The 21,369-nt window shown below is 47.5% G+C and overlaps 1 protein-coding gene across 4 annotated transcripts in view; it reads left to right on the forward strand.

The window, feature by feature from the left end:
• lratb.1 (lecithin retinol acyltransferase b, tandem duplicate 1) overlaps window positions 1-21,369 on the forward strand; it is a 253,628-nt gene that overhangs the window by 71,274 nt on the left and 160,985 nt on the right. For all 4 annotated transcript variants that reach the window (XM_038792045.1, XM_038792044.1, XM_038792046.1 and 1 more), the window contains one exon: window positions 16,639-16,682. In XM_038792045.1, the coding sequence (XP_038647973.1) occupies window positions 16,639-16,682 (44 nt within the window). The remainder of the gene's footprint in view (window positions 1-16,638; window positions 16,683-21,369) is intronic.

Consider the following 21,369-nt stretch of genomic DNA (forward strand, 5'->3'; position numbering starts at 1 on the left):
AGCTATCCCATTTTTCAGTAGCTCTGTAGGTTACAGCATTTAAAATATATATCAACTATATTCTAAATGCAATGAGGATTTTTGCCTCTATCAGGCAGTGAGTTCCAGCCCACCACCACCCTGGGTGAAAAAAAATTATTTTCAATTCCACTTGAATCCTTCTATCAATTACAATAAAATCTATGCCTCCTCGGTATCGACTTCTCTGCAAAAGGGAAATAGTTTCCCTTTTGCAAGGGAACTCCTGGTCAAAAGGGAAATAGTTTATTCATTTCCACTCTATCTGGGTTCCTCAATTTTCTATACCTCAATTAAATCTCCATTCAGCTTCATTTATTCCAGACAATTCCAATTTATCCAATCTTTCCGCATAACTAAAATTCTCCAGCCCTGGCAACATACACATAATCTCCTCTGTATCCTCTCTAGTCCAATCACAGCCCTCCTATAATGTGGCGACCAGCACTATACACAGTACACTAGCTGCGGTCCAACAAATATTTTATTCAGTTCTGGCATAAAAACTTGACTGTTATACTCTAGGCACATCCTGGTCAATATTTATCCCTGCATCACCAAATCAGAATATTTGGTCATTATCACATTGCTGGTTGTAGGAGCTTGCTATGCGCAATTGACTAATGCACTTCTTACATTACAACAGTGATTGATTACACTTCAAAAATTACTTCACTGGTTGTAAAACACTTTGGGACATTATGAGGTTGTGAAAGGCGTGAATAAATTGCAAGTTATTTTTTCTTTGAGTGCTAGTTTTGGCCACAGACTGATATTTATTTAGACAAATGTCCCTATTGTCCTATATTCAATCATTCTGGGTTTTTCCCCTTCAAACTCTTCTAATTAGTTCCTGCTTGAAGGAGGCACAATCCCCTGTCTGTCTCCTGTTCTCTTGGTTTTGGAGATAAATTGGTAGTCTGCAATGATTAATATTTCTCCCAGCTATCTACTCAGCGTGGCTGTCAGTACAGTGCACAATTTCCTTAATTCATAAGTGGATCAAAGAATCTAATCTCCTAAGGATCGCTAAGGACGCAGAACTCTTTGCAATGAAAGATTTGCAATGAAATGCAACCACAGCAGCTCCAGAAAAACACGTTGACTGGGTCTTTTACTCGATCCATACAAGTTTCAGTATTGGTGATAGATTTTTAAGAATAATAAGATTTCAATGCAGGAGCCTTGCGGCATCAGCTGTAAATATCAGTATGCCTTCCTGCCAACCGTTCTTTGACTTCAGTTGAAAAAACAGAATGTGTGGCTTTACGAACAACACACCCAATTACTGTTTTCCCATCCTCTTCTGGTCATTGGTTGCTATTTACCATCAGTCGTAACTATTATTTCTCTAAAGAAATTAAACCAGCCATTGTTTAAATTTACTGTAGGAAACATTTTTCATCTACTCAGTCTAACAACCCGTGTGGGAATTATTCCAATAACGAAGGCCACTGGTTCCCGGGGGTGATTGCAGAAGATCAAACAGGCTTCGTGAAGGGCAGGAAGCTCGCGAGTAATATAAGACAGCTGTTGAATGTGTTGATGAATCCGTCGGGGGCTCTGGTACCGGAGGTGGTGGTGTACATGGACGTGGAGAAGGCAATTGATTGGGTGGAGTGGCGGTACTTGTTTGAGGTTTTTGGAAGGTTTGGGTTTGGGCCGAGATTTGTGGCATGGGTGCGGTTGCTGTATGTGGCGCCAAGGGCGAGGGTGAGGACAAATGATATGAGCTCACAAAGCTTTGACTTCAGAGGTACGAGGCAGGGGTGCCCGATGTCGCCTTTGCTGTTTGCGCTGGCCATAGAGCCATTGGCGATGGCTCTCAGGGGGTCGGCAGAGTGGCAGGGGATTATGAGGGGACACAGGGAACATCAGATGTCGCTCTCGCTCTATGCCGATGACCTCGCTGTATGTTTCGGATCCGTTGGGAGAGCATGAGAAGGATTATGGGCCTGTTGGAGAGGTTTGGATGGTTCTCAGGATACAAACTGAATGTAGGGAAAATCAAGGTATTCCCGGTGAATGAGCTGGCACAGCGGGCTAATTTAGGGGAGATGGCATTTACGGTAGCGAGGGCTAAGTTTAGGTATTTGGAGATTCAGGTAGCGAGGGAATGGACGGGGCTCCATAAGTGGAACTTAATGAAGCTGGTGGAGGAGGTCAGGGAGGATCTTAAGAGGTGGGATACACTACACTTAACGTTAGCAGGTAGGGTCCAAGTGGTGAAAATGAATATTCTGCCGAGGTTCTTGTTTATCTTTCAAGCTCTCCCGATCTTTTTTCGGAAAGTGGACACAATCATTTCTGACTTTGTATGGGCGGGGAAGATGTCGAGGGTGGGGAGGGCCCTGCTGCAGAGGCAGAGATAGCAGGGGGGGTTGGCATTGCCGAACTTGCTTCATTATTATTGGAGAGCGAATGTGGACAAGGTGTGGCGGTGGTGGGAAGAAGGGGTAGAGTGGGTTAGGATGGAGGATGAATCATGTAAAGGGTCTAGTTTGAGGGTTCTGGTGATGGCAGCGTTGCCAAAGGCTCCAAGTAGGTATTCAGGGAGCCACGGTGAAGATATGGAATCAGTTGAGAAGGCATGTTCGGGTGGAAGGAATGACTATGCTAACACCGCTGTGCGAGAATCATAGGCTTGAGCCGGTGTGTGTGTGTGGTGGGGGGGGGGGGGGGGGGGGGGGGGCTGGTGGATAGTGTATACAGTAGGTGGAGGGAAGTCAGGCTGGTCAAGTTGAGGGATCTGTATATGAAGGAAGGGTTCGCCAGTCTGGAGGAGCTAAGGGAGAGGGTAGAGCTGCTGATGAGGGGGGAGTTCAGATATCTGTAGTTTAGGGACTTTGCGCAAAAGATTTGGTGGGGGTTTCCTAGCTTGCTGGAATACACCCTGCTGGAGCGACTGCTGCCTCCTGATGAGGAAGGGGAGGGAAAAATTGGGGATATATACAAGTGACTGGGGGAGCAGGGAGGCGAGTGGGTGGTGAAGATCAAGGAGAAATGGGAAGTGGAGTTCGGAGGGGAGATCAATTGGGGAGTATAGAGTGAGGCACTGTGTAGGGTAAACGGGATCTCTTGTGCAAGGATGAGCCTGATACAGTTTAAGGTGGTGCACGGGGGCATATGATTTGAACAAAAATGAGTTCAGGAAGTAGATGAGTGTGAGAGGTTTGGGCAGGGGCCAGCGAATCACGCGCACATGTTTTGGAGTTGCAAAAAATTGGGATGATTCTGGGTGGGAGTGTTCGCGGTCTTAGCCAGGGTAGTGTAGGAGGTGGAGGACCCGGAACCTTTAGTGGGATTTCAGAGAAACCGGAGCTCATGGAGAGGAAGGCCGATTGCCGTGGCCTTTGCCTCTCTGATGAAATGTAATGAAAATGAAAATCGCTTATTGTCACGAGTAGGCTTCAATGAAGTTACTGTGAAAAGCCCCTAGTCGCCACATTCCGGCGCCTGTCCGGGGAGGCTGGTACGGGATTGCACGGTGGCGAATTTTGCTGGAGTAGCGGCGGTATCGCCACCGGGGCAGCGGCATCGTTCTTCCTACGGTTAGAGAAGATAAAGTATGAGTTAAAGGGCTCTTCAGGGGGGGTTTGAGGAAAGGTGGGGGATGTTTGTGACCATATTTGAGGGGCTGTTCATCGAGGGGGGGGGGGGGCGAGGAGGGTGAAAAAGGAGAAAAATCTGTACAGACTGTTTAGCTGATTGCTGGAAAGAATGTTTCCCGGGGCGTTTATTCGCTGTAACCTGTTTTCATAGAATTTACAGTGCAGAAGGAGGCCATTCGGCCCATCAAGTCTGCACCGGCTCTTGGAAAGAGCACCCTACCCAATGTCAACACCTCCACCCTATTCCCATAACCCAGTTACCCCACCCATCACTAAGGGCAAATTTGGACACTAAGGGCAATTTATCATGGCCAATCCACCTAACCTGCACATCTTTGTACTGTGGGAGGAAACCTGAGGAAACACACGCACACACCGGGAGGGTGGGCAGACTCCGCACAGACAGTGACCCAAGCTGGAATCGAACCTGGGACCCTGGAGCTGTGAAGCATTTGTGCTATCCACAATGCTACCGTGCTGCCCTTGATAAATGTTTGTAATAAAATACATTTTTAAAAAGATGAAGGCCACTGGTTTTCAGTCTGGGTTCAATATGTTAACTTTGCAGTTCTATTTTCCCTCCTTTTGTGCTCAAAATTGATCAGAATTCCCAAGTGTCACTGGACAAGGAAGACTTTCTAGAAAGCCGCTAACTCTTACAGGCGCAGTGGTCTGAAGTTTGCACCCGTTGGGCGCGCACACTCAACGCTTCGGGAAGCAGACCCAAATTGCGCTTCGGCCGCAATCGGCCCCGGAACACAATTTGATGCTGGCTGGCCAATTAATGGGCAGCCAGCGTAGAACACCTGCTGAGAAAGGCTCAGAGCTCAAAATATTTTCCTAATCACCATGGTTACAGGTGTTGGCCCCTTTTAAAGTTAACTGTTGTCAGGGTTTTTTCCTTTTTTACTTTACAGAAGCCTTGTTATAAATGTTACCTGCAAATACTAGGTAAAAAGGGTGGGGTGTGGGGTTGGGGCAGGAGGAGGGCAGACACAAAGTAAAGAGAAGGTGCGGGCTGGCGCTTCTAATCGGCTCCCTCAAGGCAGACAGCTGTGGGGCTGTCTCAGGGAGCTGCAGACTTTTACAAATTAAATGTGATGAGAAAACGTAGCAATCTGGGCAGCATGTTCAAACACCTGACGGCAGAACTCAGTCAACCTCAATCGCCAGACACCTGTTAAATTTTATTTCATCCCATTGGAGAGGGTTCAGAGGTTTACTGGGTTGATACCTGGAATTATCTTGGGAGGATAGGTTGGAAAGGCTGGGCTTTAAAAGAGTCAATACACTGGAGTTTAAAAGAGTGAGGGGTAACATGATTGTAGGATACAAGATTCTGAATGGTATTGACAAGATGGATTTTGAAGGGATGTTTCCTCTTGTGGGCGAGTCCAGAACGAGGCTGCACTGTTTTAAAATTAGGGGATATCCTTATAGGGCAGAGATGAGATGTATGTTCTCTCAGAGGGTTGCACGACTTTGGAACTCGGAAGGCAGTGGAAGCAGGGTCATCAAATTATTTTAATGTGGAAGTAGGTACATTCTTGTTAGGCAAGGGAATCAAAGGTTATTGGGGTAGATGAGGAATGTAGAATTCAACACATATAGATCATCCATGATCTTACTGAATGGGGAGCAGGCTTAAAGGGCCGAATGGACTACTTCTGCTCCATTTTGGTATGTTTATATCCCACCCTGGATCAAGGTTGTAGCTAAAACATCAAGGCTACCTGACCAATTGGTCCACGTGTCAACTGTAAAAGTAAACGAGTCACATGCAATCGCTTTTAATTGACTCCTTAATGGGCCTGATAGGCCGCTTAATTGTCGACAGCACGCTTCCCACTCGCCCAAAAGCCCATCCACAGAAATATTGTGGGAATACGCAATGGTGTCAGGACGTGTATCCAAGTCTTTGCCTGCGATAAGTGCCTCTGGGCATTACATTACACGCAATGTAAAATTCTGGCCAATACAACTGCGGAGGTCTCAGCTAATGTTCTTCAACGATTGTCTTAAGGTTACCAGTGTAGTTGCACCAAGTCTGTGACACCAGAAGTCTGGCATTTCTTCAGATTTCAGGGTAATTACATGGGCGAGGTGGTGGATTATTGTGCAATATCTCACTTTGACATACTCAGATTCTTTAGGGAGATTGTGAACTCAAGACATCCCAGACATAACCTGGGCTGGGATTCTCCCCTACCTGGTGGAGCTGGGGGGGTCGGAGAATCCAGCCCCTGATGTTTTGGTAATGGTTCCTTTCATTGCAGTTTTTTAGATTAAATTTGAGAAGAAATATTTAAACTCTCTCATTTGCCCTGATTACCCAAAGAGTGAACATCAAGATGACACGACAAAGAAACCCATTCTAAAACATTTGTATGGGATATCTGAAGGTCTTCCCCACAGGAACCAAAAGGAAGACTTTTGCTGTTATTTAGGCTGTGCAACAAGACATTTGTAGAATCTGAGGCATAAAAGCAAATTTCCGTTCCTGGCAGCTTGAACACGAGGCATGTGCGAAAATGAGGATTTATTTTAATTTTTCTTCCTGCAGTTTTTCATAAACAGAAAGATTCTGGTTGTTCCCTCTTAGTTCTTATCCGTGCCCGTTTCATGGGCTATCGAGGGGTTTGAAATGTAAACACATCTTCCACATCTGGGTTGCTCTAAAATTGTTCCACATGGCCAACTATTCACCATGTTTACATCTATTCATTCTCAGTACAGATATTACCCTATCTTGTTGGGTAAATCTTCCAACATCAGCTGCTTTGCTTTGGTCACAGGTTATCTATGGTTATTGTTGGGATGTTATTTTCTCCTTTATGTTCCAACTTCTATACCACTTCCTGGTGTGAAGATTCTGATCATAGAACAGAAAGTCGAATTAAAACTTCCCACCCGCCAAGCCCCAACTTTACCTCCAATCCTTTTGTTGTGTTTGTTCCTTTTTCTCGACTGCACATAGATAGTGGTGCTGGTATTATAATCAGTGCTTTGGTGTTGCCTGTTCTATTTCTAATAGTGAAGATTTCTGCATCGATGGAGGATGACAGAAGCTTTTTGTCAGATAAATAAAAGATGATGCAATTTTTTTGTTTTGTTTGCAGATCCATACAAATTCTGTCTCTTAAGCGCACGATTCTCTCTCTGCCCTCCCCCGGGCGTGTTTCTCACTGGCGGGATCATCTGGTCCACCACTGTCAATGGTATTTCCCACCGAATCCAAACCATGCAACTGGGAAACCGCGCCCAGGGTCCGCCATCAGTGAGACCGGAAAATCTAGCCGGCATGGACAGCCGGGGCAGCACGACGGCACAGCGTTTGCTGACTCTCAGCTCCAGGGGCCCAGGTTCGATTCTGACCTCGGGTGACTGTCTGTGCGGAGTTTGCACTTTCTCTTCCTGTCTGCATGGGTTTCCTCAGGGTGCTCTGGTTTCCTCCAACAGTCCAAAATTGTGCAAGTTAGGTAGATTGGCTATGTTAAATTTCCCCTAGGTGGGGTGCTCTTTGAGGGTCGGTGCAGATTCGATGGGTCATGGTCTCCTTCTGCACTGCAGGGATTCTATGATTCCAAAGATCCCGCCCCAAATTATAAACACGTTTTGGTCACGCCAGTGGGCCAGACTATATATATTTTTTAATGGTTTTACTAAGTTTTTCCTTTTTAGACACAATGAATATAGACATCAACAAATCTGTACTCATCAGTTACAGTTTACAATAGCCCCACATTTGAGTTAGCGTCCTAACCAGAACTCCCCTGAGTGCCCCTCCCCTTCTTGTTATATGGCGTGCTTTCTTTATTCACTGGTTCTGCAATCCTGTACGTAGTGGGGTAGTATAGCGAAACTTATATATCGTGGCAGGTTGTTCTTATTTTGTTGCCTGTGTTTACAAACTTTCGGTCCAGGGGTGGGGTGGTGGTTGGGGACGGTCAGAATTATTCTCTCCCCCCTCCTCTTCGTTGGTATCTATTGGCTACAAACAGGTCCTGGAACAAGTTGTTGAATGGCCCCCACGTCTTCCAACACCCAGATGGTGTTCCATTGCTCCATTTGGAAAAATTCCGACATGTCAACCAAATTGTCTGCAGTTGTGACTGGCGGTCAGCAGCACCAAACAGGATTCTTTGGATGACAATTAGGGAGGCAAAGGCTAGGGTGTCGGCCCTCCTCTCCATAAAGAGTTCTGGCTGGTCTGATGGTACTTTCGGGCACGGTGCCACCATCATCCCCACAACCTTGGACAAGGAAGGCGGTCCAGAACCCGACAAGCCTGGGGCACGCCCAGAACATGTGGGCGTGGCTGGCTGGAAGAACCTGCTTATTTGGATTCTGATTAGTTGCGTTCTGTGTACCACTTTCAGCTGCATGTGGAGTTGACTTCAGTGCTTCGCTCCAGAGTCCCCACCCTATTTCAAACCTAGCTCTTCCTTCCATTTTTCTCTTGTCTCCTCCAATGGGTAGCGTGTCTTCGCCAGTAGTCGCCCATACAAGTCACTGCAGTCTCCACCACCCCCAAGGTGCCCATGTCCAGCAGTTATTCAAATAGTCATTGTCTCGGTGCCCTTGGATATGTCTTATTTTGTATGTGTCGTAGCTCAGTCGCTCAGGTCAGTTGGAACTTCTCCGTCGGTTCCTCTAGCGTTGTCAGTCTGTTGTCCGTATAGAAGTCCCTAACTGTCCCCTCTGTCCTGTCTGCAACTTTTGAAGGTGGTGTCCATTTCGGCTGCCGCAAACCTATGATTGTTGCAGATGGGGGCCATGTTGGACATGGTCTGTCAGACCGAAGTGTTGTCTTAGTTAGTTCCATGATCGGAGCGTGGCTATCACCACTGGGCTTGTAGGGTGCTTGGGCCGGTGGGATGGGAGCGCTGCTGTGGCCAGGGCCCGGAGGAAGGTCTCTGTGCAGGAATTCTCCATTTTTACCCATTCAGCTTCCTTTATCTGTCCCTACACTCCTTCAGCTGTTGCTACCCAGTGGTAAGATTGCAAGTTTGGGAAGGCCAGGACCCCCACGCTTCTCGTTCTTTCCAGGGCTTTTTGGGGGTTCTCACCCCCCCCCCCCCCCACACCTTCGCTTCAATCCATCCTCACACACACACCCTGAAAAAGGCCTTGGAGATGTCAATTGGTATGGATCTAAACAGGAAGAGGAACCTGGGCAGTACGTTCATCTTGATCGACTGTACCTTCCCTGCCAGGGACAGTGGGAGTGTGTCCCACCTCTGCAGGTCCTTTTTACCTTCCTCCGCCAGGCTGGCCAGATTCCATTTGTGGATCCATGTCCAGTTGTGGGCGATTTGGATCTTGTTTTGGGCTTGTTTGAACAATAGTCCCTCCAGCTCTGCCCCTCTCCCTTGCAGGTTCACCGGGAAAATTTCACCTTTGCTCAGGTTGAGTTTGTAGCTCGAGAAGGCTCCAAATTCTCTCAAGAGCGCCCTGATTCCCTCCATGCTGCTTTGTGGGTCTGCGACGTAGACAATCAGGTAATCTGCACAGAGTGAGACGCTGCGCTCTGTCTTCCCTCTGGATCCCCTTCCAGTTCTTCACCGCTCTGAGTGCAAACGCTAGTGGCTTGATACCTGCCTTATGCCTCTGTGCAGCTGGAAGTACTTAGAGCTGGTGGTGTTTGTCTGCACACTCGTCATGGGAGCTCTGTACAGAGTTTCACCTCAGCAGTGAACCCTGCTCCAAGCCGAATCATTGTATGAGGTACATCCATATGATTCTGTCGAAAGCCCTTTCTGCGTCCAGGGAGACGATCACCTCCGGTGCTCTCCCCCCCGATTAGCCCATTATAACGTTTAGCAGGTGCCTGATGCTCGATTTTAGCTGTCTACCCTTAACAAAGCCCATCGGTTCTTCTGCCACAACCTCTGGTACGCATTTCTCCAGTCACCTGGCTCGGATTTAGGCCAGTATTTTCACGTCTACATTGGGCAGCGAGATGGATCTGTATGGTCCTTGTCTTTCTTGGGTATCAGCAAGATTGAGGCTTGTGGTAGTGTAGGCAGACGGGTGCCCCTTGCCATTGAGTCCATGAACATCTCCCTGCAGGTGCGGCGCTAGTGCTGTAACAATTTTTTTTAACATAAGTCTGCCGGGAATCCATCTGGTCCTGGCGTCTTTCCTGCCTGCATGGAGTTGAAGCTCTCCATGACTTTTCCCAGTTTAGTGGTGCTTCCAGCCCCTGTTTTCTATCCTTCCCCCATGATTGGCACGTCCAGTCCATTAAGGAATTGCTTCATCCTAGAGTCCCATTTGGGGGGGCTTGGAGGTGCACAGCCCCCAGTAGAAGGCCTCGGATGCGTTGTTCACCTTTTTTAGCTCCACTACTAGTTTGCCCTAGTTGTCTGTAATCTGTGCTATTTCCTTCATGGCTGCCCGCTTTCCCAGCGGTGAGCCAGCAGGCGGCAGGCTTTGTCTCAGTGTTCGTACAGGGTCCTCTGTGGCTGGCAGAGTTGGTGCACTGCTTTCCTCATAGAGACCAGGTCAAAGTTCATTTGTAGATTTTCCCTCTCCGCCAGAAGCTCTACAGTCGGGCCTTGGATTATCGCCGGTCTACCTCCAATATGGAGTCAACTAGCTGTTCCCTAGCCATCCTCTCTTCCTTCTCTCAATGTGCTTTTTAGGCAATAATCTCACCCCTGATCACAGCCGTCAGCGTCTCCCAGAGTGTTACTTTGCCACGTTAGAGGTCTTTCCTGTTTTGGGGTTCAACCAGTCTGTCCATGGGTCCTGTACGCAGTTAAAGTTCTGCACCCTGATAGTCGGTGCAAGACTACGTTGGGGATTTCCGCCATGGTCTTCTTCATAAACTCTCTGTTGTCCCAGTTGGGCGTGTACACATTGACCGGGACCCAATGGTGTCCCATCCAGGACACTGCTGGCCATTATGTACCGTCCCCCTGGGTTTGTAACCATCCTTGTTGCAATAAACACCATCCTCTTAGTTATCAGTATGGCTACCCCTCTGGCCCTCGTCCCATAGCAGGAATGGTAGGTCTGTCCCACTCAGCCCTTTCTTACCCGCAGTCGGTCCTTCTCTCTCAGGTGTATCTTTCGGAGGAAGACAATGTCGGCGTTCAAACTTTTCAGGGAGGCAAAGACACTGGATCTTTCAATGGGCCATTCCAGGTGACTATCCTGATGAGGGGTTTTTGTACCCCCCCCCCCTCTTGTGGGATCAACCATACTTACCTTTTAGATGCGCCCCTGCACTCGAGGGTTTCCCTTTGTTAGGGGGCCATTCAAAACGGCCACGCTCACCATGTGTCCGGGCCCCTGCACTCAAGGGCTTCTCTTTCTTTGGGGACCCTCCAAATTGGTTGTTTGCAGTACCATCTTGTTCCCTGTTGCCTAGTGTGGCCTATTGTAGCCAGCCTAGAGCCCGTCTCCTCCCCCCCTTTTTCCTTTGTTTCCCCTATGATTCAGTACTGACCCCCCCTCCCCGCTTTCTCCCCCTCCTTGTGTTGTTTTCCTTCGCCAGGTGCTCTCACCCCCAACGGGAGATGCGCCGCAGCCTCACCCTCTCTTGTACCTCCTGGCGCTAGCTAGTGTGGTGGCCCCACTCCCGGGGTCGATCTGAGTTTTCCCTTTGCCTGCTGTTTTTCCTCCCTTCCCCCTCTTCCTCTCCTGTTCTTGTGCCCCGCTGCTCTTGCCCACTCTTCTCCGTGCCTTCGTTTTTGGTTTTAGATCAAGGTGGTACAATCCCGTGCGAATTGTATTTCAGTTTCTCCGTCTCATCAGGGTGATGGCTTCACCTGTGCTTCTGCTTTCCCAGACGTCTCTTGGACGAACTTGTCTGCTTCTGCAGGGGCCGTAAAAAAAGTGCTCCTTGGTCTGGTAGGTTCCCCAAAGCTTGGCTGGGTAAAGCATTCCAAACTTCACCCCACTTTTGTACAGGGCCATCTTTGCTCTGTTGAATTCGGCCCGGTGCCTGGCCAGGCCTGCCCCAATATCCTGATATATTCTTATCTGGTGTCCCTTCAAGGTTTTCGTCTCCCTGGCCCATCTCAGGATTTTCTCCCGGTCTTGGTACCGGTGCATCTTCGCAATTATTGCCTCAGTTGTTCATCGGTCCTGGGTTTGGGTCAGAGATATGTCTCATCTCTGGCGGGCTGGAAAAGTGCCCCCCCCCCCCCCCGAGCATCTGGGCCATGGAATCCGTGGGGTTTCTGCCTTCGGTTCCCTCCGGCAGTCCCATTATTCTGAGGTTTTGCTGCTTCGACCAGTTCTCTTGGTCCGCCACCTTCCCCTTAAGGATCCCCCCTGGGTCGCCACAAACCTTGCTATGTCCATCTCTAGGGTGAGGATCCGGTCACTCTGGTCCGTGGAGGCCTTCTCTAGTTCTCTGATTGTGTTTTCCTGGGCCACTAGTCGCTTCTCCGCTTTGTCGAGAGCTGCCTGTATGGTGGCTCGTGCTTCAGTGACCACCACCTTAACTGCTGAATGGATCAAGCCTTATGCCCTCCTCGAGTTGCTTTAGCTCTCGGGTGAGGAATTTCCTCCAACCGTTATCCGCCGAGGGGGAATTCCTTGTATGGCTCGTTGGCCCCTCTTTCAGGTGCGGCCAGGGCTTCCTCGCCTCGTGGGTCCATTGTCTCGCCTGTTGGCATCTCTAGGCTCCTGTTGCCTCTCGGCTCCTTGCAGCCTCCGATGTAGCTGCTGTTCGGCATTTCAGCTAGTGGTTGAAGAGGGTGATGAGGGGGTGCTTTCCCTCCAGATCTGGCAGACTAATTTCAGAAAAAATTGCCTAAATTTGATTTTCTAGTTGGAGAGCTACCTTCTGTGCATCTGCTCAGCACATTCCTGTCACCGGAAGTCCCAGCCAGACTATATTGATTACTATACATATCATATGTATTTAATTATTTTTAAGCACTCTTAAGCACGAAATGAGCAATGTTGTGACAGATTGATTTAACTGCTGATGTTCGGAATTGATTTTTATCACTTGGTCCTTGCTTGCATAGAACATAGAACAGTACAGCACAGAACAGGCCCTTCGGCCCTCAATGTTGTGCCGAGCCATGATCACCCTACTCAAACCCACGTATCCACCCTATACCCGTAACCCAACAACCCCCCTTAACCTTACTTTTATTAGAACACTACGGGCAATTTAGCATGGCCAATCCACCTAACCCGCACATCTTTGGACTGTGGGAGGAAACTGGAGCACCCGGTGGAAACCCACGCACACAGGGGGAGGACGTGCAGACTCCACACAGACAGTGACCCAGCCGGGAATCGAACCTGGGACCCTGGAGCTGTGAAGTATTTATGCTAACCACCATGCTACCCTGCTGCCCTTATTTTTATTTTTATTTGCTAAATGTATTGACTTCTAAACATTGGGCTAAACAGAAATTTAAATTGCATTCTTTATATCAGTAGGGTTTGAATATTCTGTTACAATTCTAAAATGGTCATTTTTACACAGCATCTTTTGCGTTACAAATTTGTCATGTAGGAGGAACTTCAAATTAATCTATTTGCTGCTTTAATTTACATTAGCAGGGTGCAAATCAGTTTCATGACAGCCTCTAGCAGGTTTCCCAACCCGTCATGCGTTAATTGGCCCTGCAGTGATGTGGCAATTTTTTTCAGGAATGTCAGGCAGATGTAGGTTCAGGTTCACTCCGCTCCTGCCTAGTGTGTGTGTGACTGGCACTCATGAAATTCAGCACACACAAAATACACGCGCACAAAACACAGTCCGTCTTCTCCTGAGGCAGTCCCTCAAATAGATGCCTTCCACACCCGCATTGTGGTTCGTGAGGAGACTAAAAGGTCCAGTGCTGGATTGGGCAGATATTGTTTGACGAGACAGGTGGATGGGATGTTCGGATTCTGGTGCACTCCTTCTGCTGTTGTGTTTGACTGCCAGCTGGGCGTGCTGGAGACATTCAAAATGGTTGATGCCTTCGCAGGTGCTTCTTCTACATTTTGGGTAGTCTCGAGCAAGGGATACCCAGTGCATTTTTGCAAGGAGGCTTTGAGGATGTCTCAGACGTTTTCTCTCACACTCACTCTCTTTCTCGCAGTCTCCCTCATACACACTCACACTCTTTCACACACACTCACTCACTCTCTTTCACACACACTCTCTTTCACACACACTCACTCACTCTCTTTCACACACACACTCTCTTTCACACACACACACACTCAACCCCACAAGTCTCTTCAGCACCCCACCTAACAACCCAGCCCCAATTTGGGGCCCGCAGCCAGTCTCTCCTTGGCGCCCCTGCCCCTACCGGCAGCCTAATTTTCCTCCTAGGCCCCAGCAACCACTCTCGCCTCAACAGCAATTTGAACATTTGTTCCGCTGGTCACATAGAATGGCTTCACTCCACAAGTTGGACGAAGAGTTGGTCAATGCTGACGGAGTTAGTTGATTTCCGCTGAGGTAACTGTATTTTAAAATGACGAGTGCTGAAGTCGATAGTACACCCGAGCAAGGCGATTCCATACAGACTTGCCAGTCCTGACCACCATCAAACCAGTCCTGTTGCAAAACGTGATTGTGTGGATATTAAATGGAGATAAAACGACTTCCTCCCTCGGTCAGACCCACGTGTGATTGGGTCTCAAGACCTTATTCAACGAAGGACCTGGTTCGGTGTAATTCTGTACCCATCAAGTGCCACTTTAAATTAACATCCAGCATAACGGTAATTAATACATCAAAAATTGTGGAGATTGTTCAACTTTTGAACTGAAATAATTATAATCAAATATTTAACCCGTTTCCTGACAAATATCTATGGATCACAAGAGGTGATAAATGTTATCCAGAAGCAAGATGTCCGAAACGTGGACATGTTTATTAGCTGCCGTTGCAGGAGTTTCAATTCTTATTGATTTGAGTAATGTAACTTACCAGCTAGTTCGGAGGGGACGGTGCAGCTTTGGCCCGGGGCTCGCCGGACAACTGATCAGCTTCTCGCCCCGACCCTTTCCCGCGCTCCAGGCGGTGTGAGCGACCCTTCACCCGCGCCCCGCCAACCCCACCCCACCAGCAGCAAGTTCACAAACCCGGCACTCGCCCAAAGTCCAGGCTTCGACATTCTGCATCTGAATGTGTAAGACTAAGAAATAATATATAACTTGTGCTCACAATTGTAATGCAATGAGCTCCTCTGTAGCTTGTAATATTGCAAACCAATAGCCAGCCATCAAGACCCTCTGTATTCATCCAGCACTTATAGTGAGGCTACCTTACATTTGAGGGTTATAAAACGGGTAGTTATTTGGCTGGTCATTATATCGGCTGCCTAATTTTCATCTCCATTGACCTTGATCTAATAATCCCAGTTTTACACCCGGGTTGAAGTTGAAGGTTTCCCCGATGTATTCTGTGACAGAATTATAGTCTATACGTTGTTGTAGTCGCCTGGTGTTAGGTCAGGTTTGGTGACCATAGGCGGCATTCTCCATTGGCTAACGCCGAAATTGCAAAACACAATTGGGCGAAGAATAGGTTCTGGCGCTAAAATTGCAGAGGATGCCTATTTGACACCAAATCGCAATTCGCTGTCATCTCGACAGTGCCGTCAATGCGGTCCAGAATGCACGTACAGTAAAAGGCATTTGCATATCATTAGCGGGCCTGATCCGGTATTCTCCAGGGCCACCGCGATTCTCCGCCTCCAATGGCGCTGAGTTCCCAACGGCGCAGTTCAATTGTGCTTTTAAAAATCGTGAAACTGGCATGTGGCTGCTGAGGGAGAGGGGGGTTACGGAAAGTGTCCAACATCACCACAGTTTGCTGACAGTTCTGCCATTGGCTGGGGGGGGGGGGGGGAGGTGGGGTGGCCAAGAGGTGGGCTGTGGGATCAGGGTGGACAGATATGGAACACCATTGCCACAGCTGGAAAGGCAGCCATGCAGCTGCACATGCCGCTGACAGACCATTGTCAACCTAGGGCCACGGGTTATATAGGTGTTTCCCCACCCCCCCCCCCCCCCCACCCGACTAGGTGCCCCAGCCGACCCATAAACTATGGGCATGCTCCAACACCACCAGTGCTATCTTGCTGGCTGGGCTGTGTGTGTGTGGGGATTGTAATGTGTATATGCGGCTGCAGCTTGTCAGCCACCCGCATGTCAATAACGGAACCAGCGAATCTTACACCGTTTTTCATTGGAATTGATTGTGATCCAGGTGGCGCCGGTGCTAGCCCCTCCACAGTTGCTGAATCGATCCAGGTTCGGCGCCAGTTTTTCTACCATCAAAGTCCACAAATTCTGATCGGTGTCACACTTAGTCTCAGAAACGGAGAGTCCCATATCTTTGTTTCCCTCCCAGTTGCGGTGCCAAATTTAAATACAAACGTCCTACAAATGTAATTTAGCTGGCAGATTTTAATGAGTGAAAAAATTAAATGGAAATCAATGAAAAAGAGAGTGCAATTTAATTAGCATCTGGAAAAAAGACTATTACTTTGGGAGTGACCCTTCATTAGGCATTTTTGAAAAGTCACAAAACTGTTACACTCATTGAGACATCAGTTGACCAGTCACTTTCCCCCATTTTTGGTTTTTGTTTCAGATTTTCATCACTTTATTTTTTTGTGTTGGCTAAACGGAAATAGCTTTCATATTTTTTGAAGCTACATAATACCCATCCCGGTACTGTTTTATCAACTTGCCCAGTTTTGACCCCTCGGGCGAAAAATACATGATGAAAATTGTAAACATTTTGTTATCAAGAATTGGAGCCAGTTGCTGTGCAGTACATGCTTAGCTCCAGATGTACATTTTTGTGTCCCTCTGCTATCTGTTTTTATAACAGTTGAACGTTATTATCTTGAGGCTTTATATAACTTATCATGTGGTATTTTATTTTTGCAGCTTGTTTGCTGTGGTGTGCTATAAGTATACTGGGCCAACAAGTATTCTTTCATTTCCATCTATTATCTTTTCTCTTTTCATTTTGTTTCCAAGTTCATCAGTAACATCCTGAACCTATGTTTCATTGCAGTTTGGCTGGAAGCAAAATGATTTTGACCTGTTGGCTGCTGGAAGGTAAAGCTTTTTCTGTGCTGTGTCTTTTCTGTCTAAGGACTACATGTTTTTGTGTCCTTTTAAAAGTTATAATTTCTCATCGATATCATTACTGCCTTCTTGTTGTTTAGAAGCTGCTCACTTTGGAAATTATTCTTTTAAAAAACTGTGTTTACATTTTGTTCCACTTTTAGTTGAAAATAACTTCCATATTAAAATATTTTAACATGATTACATGACATAGTTGGTAAGAACACTGTTGACCTCTCAGATGTGGGTTCAAATTTAATGTATATCTGAAGATAAAAATGTCTCTCTTGCCAACGTTTGATTGTTCAATGACTGTTCAACCAGCTATCACAGGCCCCAGCGCAAGTCTATGTGGAACTGTATGGCCCCAAAATTCAGTGTTCACATACTTCTTTAGTGATTCCATAAGGTTAAGTAGTCTGGAAAATGAGAAAGCACACATTGGTGGAGCAGGGCAGGAATTTCTTTGCATTATAGGGCCTATTTAGATGAAATTGTCATCTTGCAACCAATTAGGTGTTGTTTAGTTACATCACTTTATGTCCATAGTTAGATATCACTGGACAACTGATCATAAAACTTCTAACTTTAAATGACCAATGTGGTTAGGAAATCGGCATCAGAATTAGTTAATAAAACTTTACATCTGTATGCTGTTGTTGAAGTGACAAGTGTGGAAGTAACAACAGATATAATTATATAGCACTTTTAATGTAATGAAATGTCCCAAGGGACTTCCGGTGACGGGGATGTGCTGAGTAGTTGCCCATCAGGTGGCTCTCCTCCAGAACACAGCAGAATAGGAACATTTGGCCGAATTTAGCCTGGAAAATCACACTCATTCATCCGCTCATCCAGAGAGACAGAGAAGAAGAAAAGTATGTCAGGAAGCAGTAGCTCGAGGGGCCACAGAGAAGCCAGAAACTGCGGAAAAGGGCAGGAGCAGCAAGCGGGTCGGCGGACCCACGAGGAGAGGGATCCCCGGCCACCCCAGAGAGAGAGAGACTGGCGACCAGGACAGAGAACACACACACACCCCAAGGTGGAAATCCAGATGGCGCAGGCACTTACCCCTATGCAGACAGTGTTCAACGGGATTGGAAGGGGGAAAACAATCCAGGAACTTGAAAAGTCATCAATGGACCAGAGCGACTGGAGGAGAGCCCTGGAGGCCGAGATAAAGAGGTTGGTAGAGACCCAAGGGAGCCTGAAGGGGGAGCCGTGGACCAAGATAACGACCCAGGTGACAAAACATTCAAATAGTGGGCCTGCCAGAGGGAATTGGGGGCAGAGACCCAACTGACCGGGGCAGCACGGTAGCATGGTGGTTAGCATAAATGCTTCACAGCTCCAGGGTCCCAGGTTCGATTCCCGGCTGGGTCACTGTCTGTGCGGAGTCTGCACGTCCTCCCCGTGTGTGCGTGGGTTTTCTCCGGGTTCTCCGGTTTCCTCCCACAGTCCAAAGATGTGCGGGTTAGGTGGATTGACCATGCTAAATTGCCCTTAGTGTCCAAAAAAGTAAGGTTAAGGGGGGGGTTGTTGGGTTACGGGTATAGGGTGGATATGTGGGTTTGAGTAGGGTGATCATTGCTCGGCACAACATCGAGGGCCGAAGGGCCTGTTCTGTGCTGTACTGTTCTATGTTCTATGACCCAAAAGTGCATTCCAGACTGTCACCACTCTCTGGGTAAAAAATGTTTTTCCTCACATCCCTCGAAAGTTCCTCTCACCTTGAACTTGTGTCACCTCGTGACTGACACTTCAACTAAGGGGTACAGCTGTTCCCTGTCCACCATGTCCATGCCCCTCACAAGCTCCTCGATCAGGTCGCCCATTCATTCTTCTCTGCTCCAACGGAAATAACCCAGGCCTATCCAACCTCTCTTCATAACTGAAATGTTCCATCCCAGGCAACATCCTGGTACATCTCCTCTGCAATCCCTCCAGTGCAATCACATCTTTCCTATAATGTGGCAACTAGAACTGTACACAGCAGGACATCTGTGTCCTGTGAACCAAAGTTCTACACAACTCCAACATGGCCTCCCTGCTTTTGTAATCTGGGCCCCGATTGATAAAGGCAAAGTGTCCCATATGCCTTTTCACCACTCTATTGACCTGCCCTTCCGCCTTCTGAGATCTATAAACAAACACATCAAGGTCTCTTGTTTCCTCAGAACATCCCAGAGTCATGCCATTCATTGAATACTACGTATTCCACAGTGTATCACCTGACGCTTTTTGAGATTAAATTCCATCTGCCACTTTTCTGCCTATTTGACCATCCTGTTTATATCTTCCTGTGACACAAAACACTCGATCTCACTGTTAACCACCTGGCCAATCTTTGTGGCAGTCACAAACCTACTGATCCTACCCCCCACATAGTCATCTATGTTGTTTATATAAATGATGAATGGTAGGGGACCCAGTACGGGTCCCTGTGGTACACCACTGGACACTAGCTTCCAGTCACTAAACAGCCTTCTGTCATCACCCCCTGTCACCTACAACTAAGCCAATTTCCAATTCACCTTATCAAATTACCCTGTATCCCATATACATTTACCTTGAAGTCTCACTGTGGGACCTTGTCAAAGGCTTTGCTGAAATCCATATAAACTACATCAACAGCACTACCCTCATCGACACACCTAGTCACCTCCTGAAAAAATTCAATCAGATTTGTTAGGCATGACCTCCCTCTGACAAAGCCATGCTGACAATCCCTGATCAAACCTTGTCTTTCAAAGTGGAGATAGATACTCTCCTTCAGAATTTTCTCCATTGAGTTGGATGATCAGCCATGATCGTAATGAATGACAGAGCAGGCTCGAAGTGCAAAATGGCCTCCAGCTCCTGTTTTCTATGTTTCTACCACTGACGTGAGACTCACTGGTCTGTCGTTCCCTGTCTTATCTCTGCAATAGTGTCTTAAATAGTGAAACCATACTAGCTGTTCTCCAGTTCTCTGGCACCTCCTGTGTGGCCGGAGAGGAATTCAAAATTAGGGTCAAAGCCCCTGCAATCACGTCCCTCATCTCTCTCAGCAGCCTGGGACACAGTTCATCTGGACTTGGAGCGTCACCCATTTTTAAGCCTGCCAACACCTACAATACCGTGACACTCTGTTATAACCCACAAGACTCTTACAGAGAGGGCGGCATGGTGGCGCAGTGGTTAACATGCTGCCTGTGACGCTGAAGACTCGGGTTCGATCCCGGCCCCGGGTCACTGTGTGTGTGGAGTTTGCACGTTCTCCCCATGTCTGCGTGGGTTTCATCCCCGCAACCCAAGATGAGCAGGTTAGGTGGATTGGCCATGCTAAATTGGAAAAATAATTGGGTACTCTAAATTTTTTTTTAAAAAAAGAATCTTAGAGGGTGGGAACAATTAACTTCCCTGTGAATCTTGCAGAATACCAAAGTGGGCAGGGGTTCCTCTAAACAATGATATATAAAGCTGGCCAGTTGTGCGCCAGAAAGGTAGACCCAGTTGGAATCTACCGTGTGATGCATATAATAGTTATCGTAAATAAACTAAGTTTCTGGGCTGCAGAACCTCTTTTCATCATTCCATCTATGTCGTTGGTACCTACATCGACCACTACACGGAATTCTCCCCCCTCCCACTGTAAGTTCCGCACTAGCCCAGACAAGATGTCTCAAATCCTGGCACCAGACAGGCAACAGAGCCATCAGGACTTTCGATCATGGCTGCAGAGGACAATGCCTACTGCCCTGATTATACTATTGCCATCCACGACTACATTTCTCTTTTCTCCCCTGACCTGAATGGCTCCCTGTACCATGGTGCTGTAGTCAGTTTGCTCATCCTCCCTACAGTTCACGCCCTTGTTCACATAGGGAGCAAGAATATAGTACCTGTTGGACAAGGGCAGAGGCAGAGACTCCTGCAGGTCAGATAGTCCTTGGATATCTGGATATCTTGGATATCTCTACCTGCCTCACTTGTAGTAACACTCTCCTGTCCCTGACCACTGAACAAATTAAAGGAAGTTAATCTAAGGGGTGTGACTGCCTCCTGAAACAGAGTCCAAGTAAGCCCCGATGTATTGCAGTGTCTGAAGCCCAGACGCTAGCTCATTAACTCTGAGTCGGAGCTCCTCGAGCAGCCAATATTTGCCACAGATGTGGTCGCTATGAGCCATAATAGGGTCTACCATCTCCCAAAGGCTGCAGCTATAACATGTTGCCGAGCCTTTAGTTCCTATTTTATTGAATTAGATTTTTAATTTGTTTTAATTTTGGTGGTGCTACATTTGCTAGCTTCCAATCTGCTGGGACCATTCTAGAATCTGTGGAATTTGGAAAATCGTAGCAGGCTATTCCGCCATCTCTGAAGATGCCTCACTGGGTACCCAATCGCTGAAATCCTACTAGCATTAAACGTCTTGGCCCAGATTTTGCCATGATGGAGAGGCTCTCCACAAAAATCCTGGAAATGGCCAAAATTTCGGTGTCCCACCCCAGAACCCAGCAGTTCCCATCTTTACAGGCCTGGGACCAGAGTTGGATGGGTTTTTGCACGTACATTTTTAAAAATAAATTTAGAGTACCCAGTTATTTATTTTTTTCCAAGTAAGGGGCAATTTAGCGTGGCCAATCCACAAAGGCTCCTTTGTCTAAAGTGAATATGATCATGCACTTTTGTACGC

The sequence above is a fragment of the Scyliorhinus canicula genome, chromosome 3, assembly GCF_902713615.1.
Source record: "Scyliorhinus canicula chromosome 3, sScyCan1.1, whole genome shotgun sequence".
In the NCBI taxonomy this organism is placed as follows: Eukaryota; Metazoa; Chordata; class Chondrichthyes; order Carcharhiniformes; family Scyliorhinidae; genus Scyliorhinus; species Scyliorhinus canicula.